The following is an 18,798-nucleotide window of genomic DNA, read 5'->3' as shown; positions in this document are numbered from 1 at the left end:
TTGCAGGGCTGTGTTATCAGGTTGGTACAAAAGCAATCACAGTCCTCGCCATTCTAAGTAATAGCAAAAACTGCAACTACTTTTGCACCAATGTACTCCTGGCCTGGTGGAGAAAAGGAAAAGAAAAACAGCTTAAATGCAGGGCTGTGTTAACTACTGACAGGATGGAAAAAAGAAAAGATGCCCGGGGAACAAACCTCTTATTCTTATGCAAATGAGTTTCTCCAACAGGAAACTTTTTTTTTGAGATGGAGTTTCGCTCTTGTTGCCCAGGCTGGAGTGCAGTGGCACAATCTCAGCTCACTCCAACCTCTGCCTCCCAGGTTCAAGTGATTCTCCTGCCTCAGCCTTCTGAGTAGCTGAGATTACAGGTGGATGCCACCATGCCCGGCTAATTTTTGTATTTTTAGTAGAGATGGGGTTTCACCATGTTGGCCAGGCTAGTCTCAAACTCCTGACCTCAGGTGATCTGCCCGCCTCGGCCTCCCAAAGTACTGCAATTAAAAGTTTCTCGGCTGGGTGCAATGGCTTTTAATTGCTGTTAAAGCCTGGGGTTTGGACTGAGCTGGACCTCTCAGCCAGAGGAGGGGAAGACTCCATGGTATGTGGCGTGGAACACTGGACAGACAGCTGCATGGGACCCTTGGGCCAGGAGCCCCAGCCCCAGCTGGGAGGGGCAGGGAGCCACCACTTGCCCATCCTTCTCACGCATGCATCTGCAGCCATTGAGGTTGTAAAAGGTAAGTGCCATTACAGTCCTGCAAAAAGAAGGAAAGTGCCATAGAAAAGGCTGAGTTGGACCAAGGCTGACATGCCCAATCCCTGAGAGCGATGGGGTGAGGGGGTGCAGTTTCCTTTATCCTCAGAAGAAGCCCGAGGACAAGAAGACTCAGAAAGGAAAAGGAAACAGATTTTTTGGTGTGCATTTTACTCACCCCTCCTCATGTCCCTATGTGGGCCACCAAAATGATGCAGGATTTTTTGCTCCTTAGCTCTGCTAAAGTCTGGGTTCTTGTATCACAACTAGGAAAAATTAGGCACACAGACACATTGAAAGGTGAGGAGAGCACAATTTATTAAAAGAAAGCTCTCAGCAAAAAAGAGAGGGTCCTGCCAATAGGCTCCCACCTCACAGATTGAATACCAGGTCAACACACAGGAGCTGAAGAGGCCAGGCTCATCTCCCCGCATAAGGCATGAATTCCTGGTGGCTCCATCCCCATTCTTCCAGTGTGCATGCGGGCCGTTAGCCACTCCACATTGATTTCCCTTACTGCACATGTGTTAAGGGACAGAATTTTTCACCGTGGGCATGTTTAGGCAAGTACCCTGTGCACCACGACCTGTGTGGCATATGGCTGTCTCCTGTCTCTATCAGTAGTATCAGTAAAGAGACAGAAAACCTACAAAGAAACCGAAAAATAATTCTGGAGCTGAAGAGTATAATAACAAATAAAAAATGCACTGGAGGGATTCAAAGCAAATTTGAAGAGACAAAAGAATCTGTGAACTTGAAGATAGGACAATGGAAATTACCAAATCTGAGGAACAAAACCATCTGGGGATGCAGCCCAGTAGGTCTCAGCCTTATTTTACTCAGAGTCTATTTAAGATGGAGTTGCTGTGGTTCAAATGCCTCTAACACATGTGAGATGAACTCAGAGAGGAGACTCGAACTCCTGACCTCAGGTGATCCGCCTTCCTCAGCCTCCCAAAGTGTTGGGATTACAGGCGTGAGCCACCGCGCCTGGCCCTATTTATTTATTTATTTATTTGAGATGAAGTCTCACTCTGTGGCGCAGGCTGGAATCAGTGGCATGATCTCAGCTCTCTGCAACCTCCACCTCCTGGGTTCACACAGTTCTCCTGCTCAGCTTCCCAAGTAGCTGGGATTACAGGCATGTGCCACCACACCCAGCTAATATTTGTATTTTTAGTAGAGATGAGGTTTTACCATGTTGGCCATACTGGTCTTGAACTCCTGACCTCAAGTGATCTACCTGCCTTGGCTTCCCAAAGTGCTGGGATTACAGGTGTGAGCTACTGCACCTGGCTTGTCCAGTTTATTTATAGTGCTGTTCAGGCTGTCTATTTCCTTATGGTTCTTCTGTCTGATTGTACTGTTGTTGAAAGTGGGGTATTGAAGTTTCCAACTATTATTGTAGAAATCTGTATTTTTTCTCTTTAATTCTGTCAATGTTAGCTTCATATATTTTGAGGATCTTTTGTTTGGTGCATACATGTTTATCATTGTTATGTCTTCTTAGTGAATTGACTCTTATCAATATGTAATGTCCTTTTTATTTATTTATTTTTATGAGAAAGAGTCTTGCTGTGTCACCCAGGCTGGAGTGCAGTGGTGAAATATTGGCTCACTGTGGCTTCAGCCTCCCAGGCTCAAGAGATCCTCCCACCTCAGCCTCCTGAGTAGCTGGGACTATAGGTATGTACTACCACGCCTAGCTAATTATGTTTATTTTTTGTAAAGGCAAGGTCTTACTATGTTGCCCAGGCTGATCTCAAACTCCTGGGTTCAAGTAATCCTCCCATCTCAGCCTCTAAAAGTGCTGGGATTAAAGGTGTGAGCCACCATGTCAGGACTTTTCGAAAAAATATTTTAGTGTAAATTTTTAATAAAAAGATGGGACCAGGCATGGTGGCTCACATCTGTAATACCAGCACTGTGGGAGGCTGAGGCAGGTTATTGCTTCAGTCCAGAAGTTTGAGACCAGCCTGGACAACATGGGGAAACCTTGTCTCTACAAAAAAAAAAAAAAAAAGCCAGACATGGTGGCACATGCCTGTAGTCCCAGCTACTTGGGGGTTTGAGATGGGAGAATCACTTTGAGCTGGGAAGTTGAGGCAGCAGTGGGCCATGATTGCATCACTGCACTGCAGCCTGGGCAACAGAGTGAGACTGTGTCTCATAAATAAATAGATAAATAAACAAACAAATAAATAGACTAGTTCTCACTATGTTGCCCAGGCTGGTCTTGAACTCCTGGCCTCAAGTGATCTTTCCGCCTTGGCCTCCCAAAGTGCTGGGATTATAGGTGTGAGCCACAATGCCGAGCCTACAATTTCCTTATATGTCTCTTGTAACAGAGTGTCTTTTATTTTTTTGAGATGGAGTTTGGCTCTTGTTGCCCAGGCTGCAGTGCAATGGCGTGATCTTGGCTCACCACAACCTCTGCCTCCCGGGTTCAAGCGATTCTGCTGCCTCAGCCTCCTGAGTAACTGGGACTACAGGCGCACACCACCACACCCAGCTAATTTTTGTATTTTTAGTAGAGATGGGGTTTTACCATGTTAGCCAGGCTGTCTCAAACTTCTGACCTCAAGTGATCCACCTGCCTTGGCTTCCCAAAGTGCTGGGATTACAGGCATGAGCCACCATACCTGGCCTAAAATACTGGTTTTTAACCTATGAAATTGGCAATGATTTTGAAAAATTGTAAAAGTTATACAGTGTTGTGGAAAACTAGGACTATCAGTGTTGGTGATTTTGCTGGGAAGGCAATCTGTATATATGTGTGTATATGTTGTGTATGTGTATATTTGTGTATCTGCATATATGTGTGCAGGTATATGTATACATATGTGTGTATGTATAGAATGTATTTAAGTATATTAGTGTGTATGTGTATGTGTGTAGGTATACACATACACATACACAGAGTATATATGTATCAGAAGAGCCTTAAAATACTGATATCCTATTGATCTAGAAATTCAACTCTTCAAAATTTGGCATAAGGAAATAATCATTGGTGTTTATGGGATGTTTTGGCTATAAGGATATTTATTACTCACATTCCTTATAATAATGAAATACTGGTAGCAATATTTATGTCCAACAGTAGGGGTTGGTTAAACATGATGGTCTAACTATATAGTGGGACGCTAAAATTCATGTTAAGTATATAGGCCATGGGAAAGTTTCCCCTTGCCCTCTGAAGGTTTCCTGAAAAATCAACTCACAAAAGGCAGATTATTTGAAGAAAAGGCATGCAAATTTTATGAATGTGTACACAGGGAGAATTACAGAATGATTTCCCACCACTCAACAGGGTTCAGAATCTTGTAGACCATCTTGGCAAAACAACTTACAGGAGGGGAGAAAGAGGAATTCTTTTGAGGGGCAATAAAGGATTACTAGGGAGAAGGATGGATCAGGGCACAGAGATTAACTTGTACGCTATCCTGTGAAAAGGTCTTTTTAGGTGTGGTTACATTCTTGGTCTTATAGGGAGGGCAAGAAAAACAGTTGTTCTCCTTGGAGTGTCTGGACTTTAGGCAGATAAAGACATCTTGTGTTTTGGGAGAAACCAGTGGGGAGGGAGGTCAGAAAGACCTTGAGGCTTCTTCAGTTCAGCACGTTAAAGTGCCATATTTTGGGGTTATCAGTTTCTGAACCGGATTTTATGTCAGTAAACATGTATTGCTTATTTTTAAAAGAATGCTTATTTTAGGCCAGGCATGGTGGCTCATGCCTATAACCCCAGCACTTTGGGAGGCTGAGGCAGGCGGATCACCTGAGGTTGGGAGTTTGAGACCAGCCTGGCCAACATGGGGAAACCCCATCTCTACTAAAAATAGAAGAATTAGCTAGGTGTGGTAGTGGACGCCTGTAGTCCCAGCTACTGGGAGGCTAAGGCAGGATAATTGCTTGAACCTGGGAATTGGAGGTTGCAGTGAGCCAAGATCTTGCCATTGCACTCTGGCCTGGGCGACAGGGCAAGACCCTGTCTCCAAACAAACATACAAACAAACAAGTTCTTTTAGTCTGATCTCCTTCATTTCATTACTCCCTTGAATCAGGCATTTAGGATTTAGGATTTCCCACTCCTCAAACTCTTCCTAACCCTGGTCCTCCTGGATTTGTCCTTATTTTGGGTGTCACGAGTTCCCATGGCTTTACTTATCGGCTCCCATTTACAGAGCATTAATTATCTTCTGAACTCAAGGCAGCAATTACGAATTTCTTTTCTGAAGAGGACAAGGAGGCTCTGAAACATTGACTGGATTCCCAGGAGGAAAAGAGACCATGCATCACGCAATGTTTACTAACATTTAAAAATAGTTACAAATGTTAACTCATTTAATCTTCACAGAGAGGAAGGGACTTATTTGTAGCCTAATTTTCAAATAAGGAACTGTGGCCCTGGAAAGGTTCTATCTTGCAGGGGCTCCTGGGGCTGGTAATTGGTGGAGCCCAGATTCCAACACAGGTATTCTGGCTTCAGAGCTAAGGTTTTCATCACTGCTTTGCTGTCTTGTGTTCTTAATAGTAGTAAACATTTTTAAATAGTGGTTGTTAATGATATTTTAATTTTAATTTTAATTTTAAAAATGAAACAGGGGCGGGGGGGCAGGGGGTCGTCTCAACATGTTGCCCAGGCTGATCTCCAACTCCTGGGCTCAATCGATCCTCTTGCCTCGGCCTCCTGCGGTGGTGGGATTACAGGAATGAGCCACTGCGTTCGGCCAGTGATATTTAATATAACACTAAAAATGCTATCAACAATGGTTTACATTGTCCAGAGCTTTTTATTAAGCATTTTCACTTAGATCATTTTTGGAAACTCATTTTGCAGAGACAAGAACTGAAGCTGAAAAATCTACCTGCCTAAGGACTCCTAACTTGTAAGAGTAGCTGTGAAACCTCACTGGAGGAACTGCAGATTGATAATTTTTACTTAATAACACACTATAAAGAATAATAAAAGTGCTTCGCATTGCCTAGAGCCTCACAATGCCACTTTATACACATTTGACAATGGGTACCATCTCAGAGAGGCCAGCAACTTGTCCAACACACCACTGCAAGTAAGAAGTAGGAAAGTTATTGTTTTGCTTAATAATAACGCCTTACGCTCCAGGGCTAAAGAAAAGGCTTTTCTTACAGAGATTAAACTCCAATTACAGAGAGGTGTGAACTTCATTAAGGCCCTGGGGCTGGTTCGTGGCCCGGGGGCAGGTTATCCTGCAGCTTTGGCACCGCAGGCACCGCCCGGCGAGTTCCGGCCTCCGGGCACCTGGGCAGGTGGGCGTTGGGCGGGCTCCGGGCTGCGGACGGACCTGGCCGCCCCGCCCCGGCCGCCCCCGGGCTGCTCCGAGAGGACCCCGGGCCCACCTCACCCCGCCTCCATCCCTGGAGCGCGTCCCGGAGCGGGCGGGCGGCCGGCGGGCCAGGCCCCTCCCCGGCGCCGAGCCGCGGCCGCGCGGAGGAAGCGGAGGAGGCGGGAGCGGAGACCTCGCTGCGCTCATGGCGTCGCCCGGGTGAGTGCCGCCTCGCAGGCCCCGCGTCCCCGCGGCTGCCGGCAGGAACGGGAGCGGGACCCGGAGCGGCTCTGGCCTGCGGGCTCTGGTCTGGGACGCGGCCCGGACCTGGCCAGGGGCGTCCCCGCCCGCAGGCCCGCCAGGCCCACGGCCCGCTCGCGCCGACCTTGGGCGGACGCGGGCGGGCGGGGGCGCCGGCGTAGGACAGCGGCCCCCCTGGGTGCGGGGGTCCGGGTACGCGGGCCTAGGGGATCCGGGGAGGGCGCGAGGCTCGGAGGTGCCCGGGGCGCGGCGGGAGCGAGGGCCTGGCGAGCGACTGGGGAACCGGGGTGCGGGTCCTCGCCGCGGCCCGGGGCAACCCGCGGAGGCCTGGAAATGCTTCACTCCGGTGTCTGGTGTCTGTGTTCCTGGGTTTTAAACTTGCTCGCGTTGGGAGTGGACGCTTGTTTGCCGCGTCGTTGAGACGTACCCAGAATGTCAGGTTCCGGGCAGATGCAGACCCTTTGCTGACAGCCGGAGAGCCGCTCCGGGATCTCCTTGGTCGGGGCCGTTGCCTACCGGCCTGCCTTGGGGTGGCTGCGCTTATTCTGACATTACCTCTTTTCAACTTTTTTGATTTAAATGTTATTCCTTTTAGGAAATGATGGTGACACATATAGTTTGTAATTTTTGAGAAAAAATTCTCACTTGGCGAACTAAAACCTCAGTAATTCATTATTTTTTTGTTTTGATAATTTTACTAGTGCTGAAATCTGGGAACGGCAGTCCAACACTTTCATTTTACAGAGAAAGAAATTAGGCTCAAGGTCATCGCTTTAGTTGTTAGAATTCTTTGACTGTTATTCATCATTCAGAGGGTCTTGGATCTAGTGGCTGTGATAGCCATTCAGAACAGTTCCCAAAGAGCTTTACAGGTGTGTGTTCGGTGGTGGGGGTGGGGAGGGGACGGTGCTATGGGACCGGGATCATGGATATCATGCCTCCTCCAGATGAGGCCTGAGCCATGCCCTGGGGTGATTTGGCTCAGTACAGTGTGCCTGAATGAAGCAAGCTGAATTTGAACAACTCCTGCTGTCTTTCTAGGCTTTGGGGCAGTGGTCATTTCCAGGACCAGGCCTTTTCGTTGCCAGCTGACTACCCAGCACTTTGAGCTCATAAATAGAGTAAGCAGGGAACCATCCCTGGGAAGGCCAGGCTGATTTACCTAGGGGTTCAAGGTCCTGCAGCATTCCTTTCCCACTTGTCAGGAAAGGGTGGGGCAGAGCCTCCTGGACGCAATGTTGAGGGTGGCTGAACCTGTGTGGGGCTGTCCTGAACGAAGCTTTTTTTTTTTTTCAAAAAGTGGTGCATTTGGTGTCCAAGTACACTGCTTTGTAGACATGGGTCAGAGGTGGACATAATGCTGCACTGGTGTTTCTGTGAGAGTCAGTAGGGCTTAAACTGTGTCCCTGTGGTTGGTGACATTTGATATTTGCGGTTCTGATTATTTGTGTGACCCCCATGAGTCCGCAGTCTGTAATCTATAATTTTCTGAGGGGTATCCATTGCAAAAGCTGAGGTCTCAAAACCTTTAGTATACAAGTCATGCACCACATAATGACAACGGAGGACCACATTATATGACAGTGGTCCTGTGCACAAATACTTATCATTGTGTTAGTTGCCTACAATATTCGTACTGTAACATGCAGTACAGGTTTGTAGCTTAAGAACAACAAGCTGTACCATATAGCCTAGGTGCGTAGTACACCTTACCATGTAGGTTTGTGAAAGTTTATCCTATGATGCTCACACAAGGACCCAATTGCCAAAGATATATTTCTCAGAATGTATCCCTGTTAAGTGACTCATGACTGGTGCTTTATTTCATTTTGTGGGGAAACTATGCACATATTATGTACATTGGCAGACATAGCTCCTAAGTGTCCACTTCTACAGGCTTCCCTGGTAGATCAGAGTCTAGCTAGGAAGACAGTGCTTCCTGAGACCCTCAGGGCTGTCTCAGACAGCTAGCAAACATTAAAGCTACTGCACTAGGTGTCCTAGGGAGCAAGTCCACAGATAAAGGACAGGGATGGGAAGGGAGTGGTGATCCGGACTGGGGTAGTCATAGAGGAGTCTCCAAATTGATGTTTTTATTAAGTGACAGTCTCCATGAGTTGGGAAGGAAAGAAGAAATTCTGACCGTTTTTGAGGACCTTATGAATATGCCAGGCATTGTGCTAAATAAAAGAAATGGCAATAATGACGGCATCAAAGGAAAAGATGTATTTGAGAAATGCCCCATGGCCCAGTGTGTTTGGAACTAAGTGGAGACAAGTCCAGAGGATGAGACTGGGACCAGATGATGGGACCTGGTCCCATTTGTACATTCACTGCCCACCACTCGCTGAAGGTAAATGACACTATTTGCATTGGTGGAGCTCTCAGAGAATCTACGTGACAGCAGTATAGAGATGGCAGAGAGGGCAGAAGACGTCGAGCAGCTCATGCTACCATCTCCCCTCTCTTGAACAGGCCTCACTCAACAGCTCATCTCTTGTCTTTGCCCCTTGCTTCGCTATCTCACAACTGCCCAGATCTTCCTTGTCTGTCAGCTACTCTGCCTGCTCTTTCACTGTTGGGGTTTCCTTGGGCTCTATAATCAATCTCTGCTAGTCCTAACACATGTTCTCTGCATAGTCACATCTGTTTTAGTGGCTTTAACTGTTGTCTGAATCAGAGGTTCTTAACCTAGGCTCCATGATTCATGGATGGGCTTCTGGGGGTCCGTTTGTTCTCTGAAATTGTATGCAGCATTGGGAGTGGTGTGTAGTTTTCCCGGGAGCAAGGTCTGTAGCTTTCAACAGATTTTCAAAGGGGCTTTTATCCTTAACAATGTTACAACTATTCATCCTGAATTTCCAGATTTTCATTTTCAACTACAGTAGATACAGCTCCTCAAGTTTCTTTAATCCGGGTTGCCTATGCAAAGTCTCTATTTTTCAGATTGTTATTGATGGATAATTTGGAAAACAAAAAATAAAGATCAAGTGTAATCAGCTTTACATAGACCACCAATCTTAAAATCTTAAAAAGATTTTAAATAGTCACTTATTCTTATCAGAGAGACAGCTTTACAGAAACAACTAGCGTCCCTCCTCCCTCCCATCTGAGTTTGGGGGGGTACCCTGACAGATGTTTTCCTTTGCATTTGCATACTAAGTTTGTTCCTTGCTCTGTTTTTACGTAAATGCTATCATACTGTTCTGCAGCTTGCTTTATTTGCCCAACAATATGCCTTGAAATTCTTTCCATGCCAGAACAAGGGACAGATCCACATACATTTGTTTTTTGTTTTCGATTTATTTACATTTTCTCTCTCTCTCTCTCTTTTTAAAGCGATGGGGGTCTCATTATGTTGCCTGTGTTGATCTTGAACTCCTGGGCTCAAGCCGTCCTCCTGTCTCGGCCTCCCAAATTGCTGGAATTGCAAGCACATTACACAGTGCCCAGTCTACCTACATTTTGACAGACATGTAATATTCCATGGCATGGTTACATTATTCAGTTAAGGATGTTCCTGGTTTTCTCTAAGATAATCTGTGTCTCACTCTGGACATATAGAGTACATGCAAAGACTTGGACTGCATGAGCGGAGGGCCTGCTTTTGTTTTTTGTTCTTCCTGCCTGTTGTAACTTGTTGCTGCCAAATGATCCTCTTAAATGATTGTACCACCTTCCCTGCCACCACCAGATTTTGAGGATTCTCTGTACCTCCCAACACATGATGACATCATACATGAAAAGTTTTGCCTGTCTGATGGAATAATTGAGTCAAGAAATAGGATGCTAATGGCATCTTCACTTACGCGGTCTTTAAAGACAGAAACTTCATGCCTGACCCCTGTATTCCCTTAGAAAGATTCAGTTCTTTTCTTTGATCCAGTGGGTAACAGCAAGTGAGTAACAGTTGATCTCCATAAGTAAACTCTCACTCCTCAGCTTTTTGTTTTAGGAAATATAGTCCCTGTCTGGCCAGGAGAAATGGAGTTAGACCTGCCCTAGAAGGCAGGAGCTTGGGCAGAGAATGGGTGGAAGGACCTGTGGGTTCTGAGTGGCGGTATGGAGAATGCTTGGCTGTATAGAGGTGGGACTCATGGTAGTAGATGAGGTGACTGATTGAAACCCAGGAATGTGTAACTAATTGGGGTAGAGGAGAAGCCATTACTGGATGACAAACCCAAGGCCAGTTGTTCCCCTGTGGACTGAGTCCTTACCTGAGGAGGGAGGGCACACACACCTTGGCCTTTTCCTGCCCTTCTTCTTCCCCCTTCCTCCTCCCTCTCCACCATCCTCTCCTCCCTCTTCCCTTCCCCGCCTCCTTCTTCCCCTCCTCCCTTCTCTCTTCCTTCTCCGTTCTTCTCCTCCACTCTTCTTTCCTCTCCCCCACTCCTGTCTCCTCCCCTGTGACCCCCTCAGGTCCTTTCCCCAGCCCACTGTTCCTTTACACATTCAGCTGGAGACCTCATCCACCCTCCTGGCTGCTCCTCTCAGGATCATCTTGGCCCCTGGGAATTCTCAAGGACTCATCTACCTTGGTAGCTGAAAGCACCCCCATTAACATCCATTGGCTGTCAAAAGTACCTGACTTTACTTTTAACCTTTTGTCTATGCTGTCCAGGAAGGTTCTCTCCCACCACTGTCATTTTGTGGGAAGGAAAGGGCTCAGCTTTCCCATTGGAGGCCCGGCCTGGTCTGAATGGGCCAGGCCACAGCCCCAGAATTCACAGGCCTTCTACACTGGGTAAAAGATGGGTCCTCTGGCCACACTGGGGGAAGGGGAAAGGGGGCCCCGTAAACCACACTTTGAAGAGGAAGCATTAAAGAACTCAAACAAGATGTATCTTTGCTCTTGGGAGAAGTCCAGCAGGACCCTTATCTTGCTCAGTAGCTGCTGAGACTTCTACAGAAGGGACCTAGCTTTGCCAGCAGGACTGAGACTTTGTATTGGCTCTCTGCTCACAGATGTGGGACTGCCCAAAAAGCCAGCAGCCACTCAGAATGTTCCCTACACTGGACATATGGGAGAACTAGCAGGGGTAGAAAAGGCCAGAAGTGTCCCTGGTTCTTTAGGACAGCTCTCGAAACTTCACTCACCTGCCCATGGGTGGCAGAGTACACCAGGACTTCATGGGATGCAACAGCCATGCCATTGTCCTCTCCATGGGGACGGACTGAAGGACCCACCTCAGCTCAGGGCAGGGCCTCTCACCCAGAACCACAAGTGGCAGGGACTTTCCAGTCCTAGGGAATGTTCTTTTAAATTTAGATCCTGCCCACCTCCAACAAGTGTGTTGTCAGGGCCTATTCTAAATGCTGTTACATATATTAAGTTATTTAATCTTCACAGCAACTTATTCAATAAGTACTGTTATTTCTATTATAGAGAGGAGGGCTCCTAGGCCTGGCTAAGCAGTTTAAGATAAAATGCAAAATGACCCAATTCAGGATAATTATAGTTGGTTTAAATTTGGTTGCTGAGGCACAAACCAAACCTATAGTTGGTTCTGTAGTTTTTGTTGTGATCACAGAGCACATGCGGTATCTTCCAGAACCCTTTGATAAAGCTGAAGTAAGGATGGAAGGATGGGCTCACATGGCCCACATGAGTTAGAAGCTGTGTTGACAGAGTAGACAATACCTTCAATTATGGCTTAACAAAAAATGCCTGAAAATGGAATAACTTAGAAGGAGCTCTTCCTTTAAAGGATTCAATGCCGGGTGCAGTGGCTTATGCCTGTAATCCCAGCACTTTGGGAGGCTGAGGCAGAAGATGGCTTGAGCCCAGGAATTTGAGGCAGCAGTGAGCCATAATCACACCACTGCACTCAAGCCTGGGCAACACAATGAGACACTGTCTCCCTGTCTTTAAAATAAAGAGAGACCTACGTGTATGCTAGGAGCATCCTTCTCACTGTAGGTCAGATGTGGTCGTTCTGTTTTAAATTTGCTGAATTGTGACTTTCTTCTTTTCTTTTTCTTTTTTTTTTTTTTTGAGGCAGGGTCTCACTCTGGTTCCTAGGCTGGAGTGCAGTGGTGCGATCTCGGCTCACTGCAACCTCCGCCTCCCGGGTTCAAGTGATTCTCCTGCGTCAGCCTCCTGAGTAGCTGGGATTACAGGCGCGCACCACCACACCTGGCTAATTTTTGTATTTTTAGTAGAGATGGGGTTTCACCATGTTGCCCGGGTTGGTCTCGAGCCCCTGACCTCAAGTGATCCGCCTGCCTTGGCCTCCCCAAAGTGCTGGAATTACAGGCATGAGCCACTGCGCCCAGCTGACTCTTTTTTTTCTTTCTTTCTTTTTGAGAGAGAGTTTTGCTCAGTTCCCCAGGCTGGAGTGCAATGGCACCAACATGACTCGCTGCAGCCTCAATCTGCTGCGCTCAAGTATTCCTCCTGCCTCAGCCTCCTGAGTAGCTGAGACTACAGGCGCATGCCACCACACCTGGTTATTGCGGATTTTAAGAAACTTTTTTGTAGAGACAGGGTCTAGTTATATTGCCCAGGCTGTTCTTGAAATCCTGGGCTCCAGCGATCCTCCCATCAGAGCCTCCCAAAGTGCTGAGATTATAGGTGTGAACCACCACACTTAGCCCATTGTGACTTTTTTTAAGTGTCCAATACTTTCTTTTAGGGCATTAAAAACTTAATCTTAGATCCAGTTGGTATTCATTTGGGTGAATGAAGTGGTAGGGACCTACCTTAATTTTTTTTCCAGGTTTTTATGATTGAATAAGTTCCAGATACTCAAAGCCACCTAGATCAGTGATGAAATTTTTGACTGCATTTGGGCCTATTTCTGGGATGTCCTTTTACTGATTTCTCTGTATATTCATGAACAACCTTAAATTATTTTAGACTATTTAATTATTATGTTCTATTATCTGGGAAGTTTTGTCCTTCACTGTTCTTTCTCAAAATTTTCCTGATTGTTATTTCATAAATATTTTTTCACAGAATCAACTGGTTTTGAACTTCAGTTTACTTATAGGTTAATTTAGAGACAATTGACTTTTAAAATTATATTAAAGGCCAGGCATGGTAGCTCATGCTTATAATCCTGGCATTTTGGGGGGCTGAGTAAGATGGATCACATGATCCTAGGATTTGAGATTGGCCTGAGCAACACAGTGAGATCTCAACTCTAAAAAAATAAAAATAAAAAATTAAGCCTTTCTGTCCAAGACAGAATACACCTTTAAAAATTTTTTCATTTTATATATGTAAATATAAATATTTATGTTTATATTATAAGGCATATATTATATTACAAATATATATTCTATATAAATATATAATATATTAATTATAATATGTAATATTAAATATATTTATATTATATATAATATATAAACAATATATTTATATGTTTGTTTATATATTATATATAATTATATTTATAATTATGTTATAATTATATATATTTAATATATAATATATATTTAATATATAATATATTTACATATTATATATAACTATAATATATAGTTGTGTATTATATATAATATATAGTTAATATAATATATAGTTACATTTGTTTATATATTATATATAAATATATTTATATAAATATATATATTTTTTGAGATGGAGTCTCACTCTGTTGCTAGGCTGGAGTGCAGTGGTGTAGTCTTGGCTCACTGCAACCTCTGCCTCCCGGGTTCAAGTGATTCTCCTGCCTCAGACTCCCAAGTAGCTAGGATTACAGGCGTGCGCCACCAGGCCTGGCTAATTTTCGTACTTTTAGTAGAAATGGGGTTTCGCCACATTGGCCAGGCTGGTCTTGAACTCCTAACTTCAGGTGATTTGCCTGCCTCGGCCTCCCAAGGCCTGGGATTACAGGCATGAGCCACCACACCCAGCCTGTTTTGTTTTTTTTTTTCACTCTTTCCTCTCTGAAAATCCAGAAATAGATTTTTTTTTAATTAAAACAATTTTATTTTTTTTTTTTTTTTTTTTTTTTTTTTGAGACAGGATCTTCTTGCTCTGTTACCCAGGCTGCAGTGTACTGCAGCCTCAAACTCCTGGGCTCAAGCGATCCACCTCAGCCTCCTGAATAACTGGAAATTAAGGCACATGCTGCCAGACCCAGTTAATTTTTAAATTTTCTGTGGAGTTGGGGTTTCACTGTGTTGCTCAGGCTGGTCTTGAACTTCTGGCTTGGAACTCCTGACTTCAAGTGATACTCTCACCTTGGCCTCCCAAAGTCCTGGGATTATTGGCATAAGCCACTGTGCCCAGCCCTTTTCAGTTCTTCAAGTCTTACTCAGATTCAATATTTTAAAATTCTTCTCATATAGGTGTTGCACATTTATAACATACATTATTTTTCTTGTTGCTACTATAAATCGGAGCTCTCTCCTTCCATATTTCTAACCCATTTGTATAATAGGAAGGCAGTTATTTATTTTAACTTTATATGTCCCCAGCTTACTGAATTCTCTCATTGTTTATGATAGTTTTCAGGTTGATCTCTTGGGTTTTCCAGGTCTACCTGCACCATCATTTCTTTGCATTATGGAGAAAATGCAAGTTGATTCTGTGTGTGTTGTGAGTACACTGTGGTGTCAGGTGGAGGTTGTAGAGCATGTATCTTTAGGGAAATTGCTGACAGTAGTCTCTCCTGTACATGGTGAAGGATTGCCTTTCTTAGCTCTCCAAACCCCTTTCAGCTCATGTGCCTGCTTAGCATATCCAAGGGTAGGTAGGGGTCTTGGGCCAGTCTGTCAGTGCCAATTTGCTTACAATCCCCTCAAGTCTTGCTCTACCCACAGACCTCCCTATCTAAGATGGGAGCAACTGATTGAACCTGGAAAACTTGAACTTACTTTGGCTTGTGTCTGTAGACATATTGTCCAGTCTGTTGCAGTCCTTCACAGATGCTTTTGAGAGTCCAGCCACATGCCATTGCTGCTGGTGCTATTGCCCAGGTCTGAGCCTTTGTTGTTGTTGTTGTTTTCCTGAATATAAGGCTAGATAATTGAGCTTTTGTTATGTCTCGTCTATTCTCAGCCTGGCAGCCAGTAACATAGATAGGCCTGTCACCCTGCACCCAGGGCCCTTTGATGGCTACCCCATCCTCTAGAATAAGAAAAGCCAGAACCTTTTTAAAAAAAATCTTTTTTATTTTTATTTTTTTTTCTCCTCCTCTTCCTCCCCAAAGCCTTACTCTTTTGTGGCCTGTAAAGTCTTCTCTAGCTTCTCCTGCTGCCTTCCCCTACTCACTGATCACTCTCTTGCTCAAGCCACTCGGGCCTCCCTGTCAGTCCCTGGGTACGTTAGGGCTTTTGCCCTTGCTATGCCTGCAGCTGTCTTCCCCTGGTAGTCATATAGCTCCTGCCTTCACCTCCTTCCAAACCAGTACTAACAGGGCCCTTTTTCCAGCTGACCTGCTCTGCCCTCCCCACCACCATTCTCAGCACACCTGACCTTGGCCTGTGCCTTGTTTTCTCTGTAGCACTTAACATCTTCTAGCACAGCCTTTAAAAATGTTTTATTTATTTATTTATTTTGAGACGGAGTCTCATTCTGTTGCCCAGGTTGGAGTTCAGTGACAGGATCACGGCTCACTGCAGCCTCAACCTCCTGTACTCAAGTGATCCTCCCACCTCAGCCTCCCAGTAGCTGGGGCTACAAGTCCTACACTTCTTATATATAGGGGATAGTGTTGATTACCAATATCCCCTTGCCTTGTTGAATTGTAAACCAAGAACAGAACCTTTGTGTTCTCATTAATGTATCCTAAATTCCTAGAAAGGTTCCTAGCAATAAATATGTGGATAAATCTACAATAAATAATAATAAGTCCACAATAAATATGTAGATAAATCCAAGAGAACTTTGCTTAAGATGTATGTACGTCTCTTTGGATCCTTGTAACACATCTGAGGTATATGTGTCAGGGGTGATCAGCTTCATTTTATAGATTAGCATATGTGTGTTTATAGTGTTTTTTGTTTAGTGTTTGTGCAGTGAGTGTTCCCCTCTCTCTCCAACCTAATGGTAATGTAAGCTCTTGGAGGATTAAAGCTGTGTTTTAAAGCCCTATTTTCCGTTGTATGGGGAACCTCACACAGTACTAACCTTTCTGTCTTCTAGCTTTTTGACACTATAGTATGTAATAAATTGTAGTTAACTATATTCACCCTACAGAATTGCAAAGCACCAGAACTCATTCCTCCTATCCTATCTAGCAGTATTTTGTATCTTTTTTTTTTTTTTTTTTTTGAGACAGAGTCTCGCTCTGTCACCTAGGCTGGAGTGCCGTGGTGCAATCTCGCTCCCTGCAATCTCCGCCTCCCGAGTTCAAGCAGTTCTGCCTCGGCCTCCTAAGTAGCTGGGGTTACAGGTGTGTGCCACCATGCCCAGCTAATTTTTGTATTTTTAGCAGAGACGGGGTTTCACCATGTTGGTCAGGCTGGTCTCAAACTCCTGACCTCGTGATCCGCCTGCCTCAGCCTCCCAAAGTGCTGGGATTACAGGTGTGAGCCACCACACCCAGTGTAATTTTGTATCTTAACCAACCTCTCCCTATCCTCCCCTCTCCCATGCATTCCAGTCTCTAATGACCACAATTCTACTCTATACTTTCCTTCACTCAATTTTTTTCTTAGCTCCCACATATGAATGAGAACATGCAATATTTGTCTTTTTGTTCCTGACTTAAGGTTCTCCAGGCTCATCTGTGTTGCCACACAGGATATGATTCCATTCTTTTTTATGGCCGAATAGTGTTTCTGTACATCTATACCACATGCTCTTTATCAGTTTGTATGTTGATAGACAGTTACATTGGTTCCCTATCTTGGCTATTATGAATAGTGCTATATTAAACATGGGTGCAGATATTCCTTTGACATACAAATTTCCTTTCCTTTGGACAAATAGTATAGTAGTGGGATTGCTGAATCACATGCTAGTTTTTTTTTTAGTTTTTGAGAAACCTCCATAGAGGTTTTCCATAAAGGTTGTACTAATTTACATTCCCACAGTGTATAAGAATTTTCTTTACTCCACATTCTTACCAGCATTGATTTTGTTTATTTGTTTGTTTGTTTTTTGAGACAGAGTCTCGCCCTGTCATCCAGGCTGGAGTACAGTGCCATGATCTCACCTCACTGCAACCTCTGCCTCCTGGGTTCAAGTGATTCTCTTGCCTCAGCCACCTGAGTGGCTGGGACTACAGGTGTGCGCCACCACGCCCAGCTAATTTTTATATTTTTAGTAGAGACAGGGTTTTGCCATGCCAGCAAAGCTGGTCTTGAACTCCTGGACTCACAATCCACCCACCAGTACTTGGCCTCCGGAAGTATTGAGATTGCAGGGTTTTTTAAATAATAGCCACTCTAACTGGAATATCATATCTTTTTTTATGATTTTGATTTACATTTCCTTGTTGATTAGGGATGTTGAGCATTTTTTTTGTTTATTTCTTGGCCATATATATGTCTTTTGAGAGATGCATGTTTGATCCTTTGCCTACTTTTTAGTCAAATTATTATTTTTTTGCTATTGAATTGAGTTCCTTGTGTATTCTAGATATCAGTCCTTATTAGATGAATAATGTACAAATATTTCCCCCATTCTACAGGTTGTCTCTTCACTCTGTTGGCTGTTTCCTTTGCTGTGCAGAAGCCTTTTAGTTTGACATAGTCCGTTTGTCTGTGTTTTTTTGTTTAAATTTGAGACAGAGTCTTGCTTACTCAGCCTCAACCTTCTGGCCTCAAGCAGTTTCCCCACCTCAGCCTCTCAAGTAGCTGGGACCACAGATATGAGCCACCATGGTTGGCTGAATTTTCCAATTTTTTGTAGAAATGAAGTCTTTCTCTGTTGCCTAGGCTTGTTCTCAAACTCCTAGCTCAAGCAATCCTCCTGCCTCAGCCTTCCAAAGTGCCATAATTATAGGCATGAGCCACCAAGCCCAGTCCCAGAGTTCTCATTATTGATTTCTAGTTTTATTCCCTTGTGATCTGAGAAGACACCTGATATGATTTTGATTTTTTTTTTTTTTTTTTGAGACGGAGTCTCGCTCTGTTGCCCAGGCTGGAGTGCAGTGGCCGGATCTCAGCTCACTGCAAGCTCTGCCTCCCAGGTTTATGCCATTCTCCTGCCTCAGCCTCCTGAGTACCTGGGACTACAGGCGCCTGCCACCTCACCCGGCTAGTTTTTTGTATTTTTAGTAGAGACGGGGTTTCACCGTGTTAGCCAGGGTGGTCTCGATCTCCTGACCTCGTGATCCGCCCGTCTCGGCCTCCCAAAGTGCTGGGATTACAGGCTTGAGCCACCGCGCCCGGCCAATATGATTTTGATTTTTAAAAAATTTGTTGGCCTGGCACAGTGGCTCATGCCTGTAATCTCAGCATTTTGGGAGACCGAGACAGGTAGATTGTTTGAGTCCAGGAGTTTGAGACCAGCCTGGGCAACATGGCAAAACCCTATCTCTTTAAAAAAAAAAAAAAAAGCCGGGCGCGGTG

The 18,798-nt window shown here is 44.8% G+C and overlaps 1 protein-coding gene across 7 annotated transcripts in view; it reads left to right on the top strand.

Moving 5' to 3' along the window:
• URGCP (upregulator of cell proliferation) overlaps positions 1–18,798 on the top strand; it is a 47,748-nt gene that overhangs the window by 10,374 nt on the left and 18,576 nt on the right. For 2 of the 7 annotated variants that reach the window (XM_003896063.5, XM_003896062.5), the window contains exon 1: positions 5,425–6,282. The exons of 3 other annotated variants lie outside the window; for them this stretch is intronic. In XM_003896063.5, coding sequence (XP_003896112.1) covers positions 6,269–6,282 — 14 coding nt within the window. In that variant the 5' untranslated portion in view covers positions 5,425–6,268. Of the gene's footprint in view, positions 1–5,424; positions 6,283–18,798 lie in introns of those variants that run through there. 2 more of the 7 variants (XM_009203036.4, XM_021935834.2) reach the window with 2 other exon arrangements.

The sequence above is a fragment of the Papio anubis genome, chromosome 4 (genome assembly GCF_008728515.1).
Source record: "Papio anubis isolate 15944 chromosome 4, Panubis1.0, whole genome shotgun sequence".
Classification (NCBI taxonomy): Eukaryota; Metazoa; Chordata; class Mammalia; order Primates; family Cercopithecidae; genus Papio; species Papio anubis.
The sequence above is the reverse complement of the archived record's forward strand: the minus strand, read 5'-3'. Positions and strand labels throughout refer to the sequence as shown.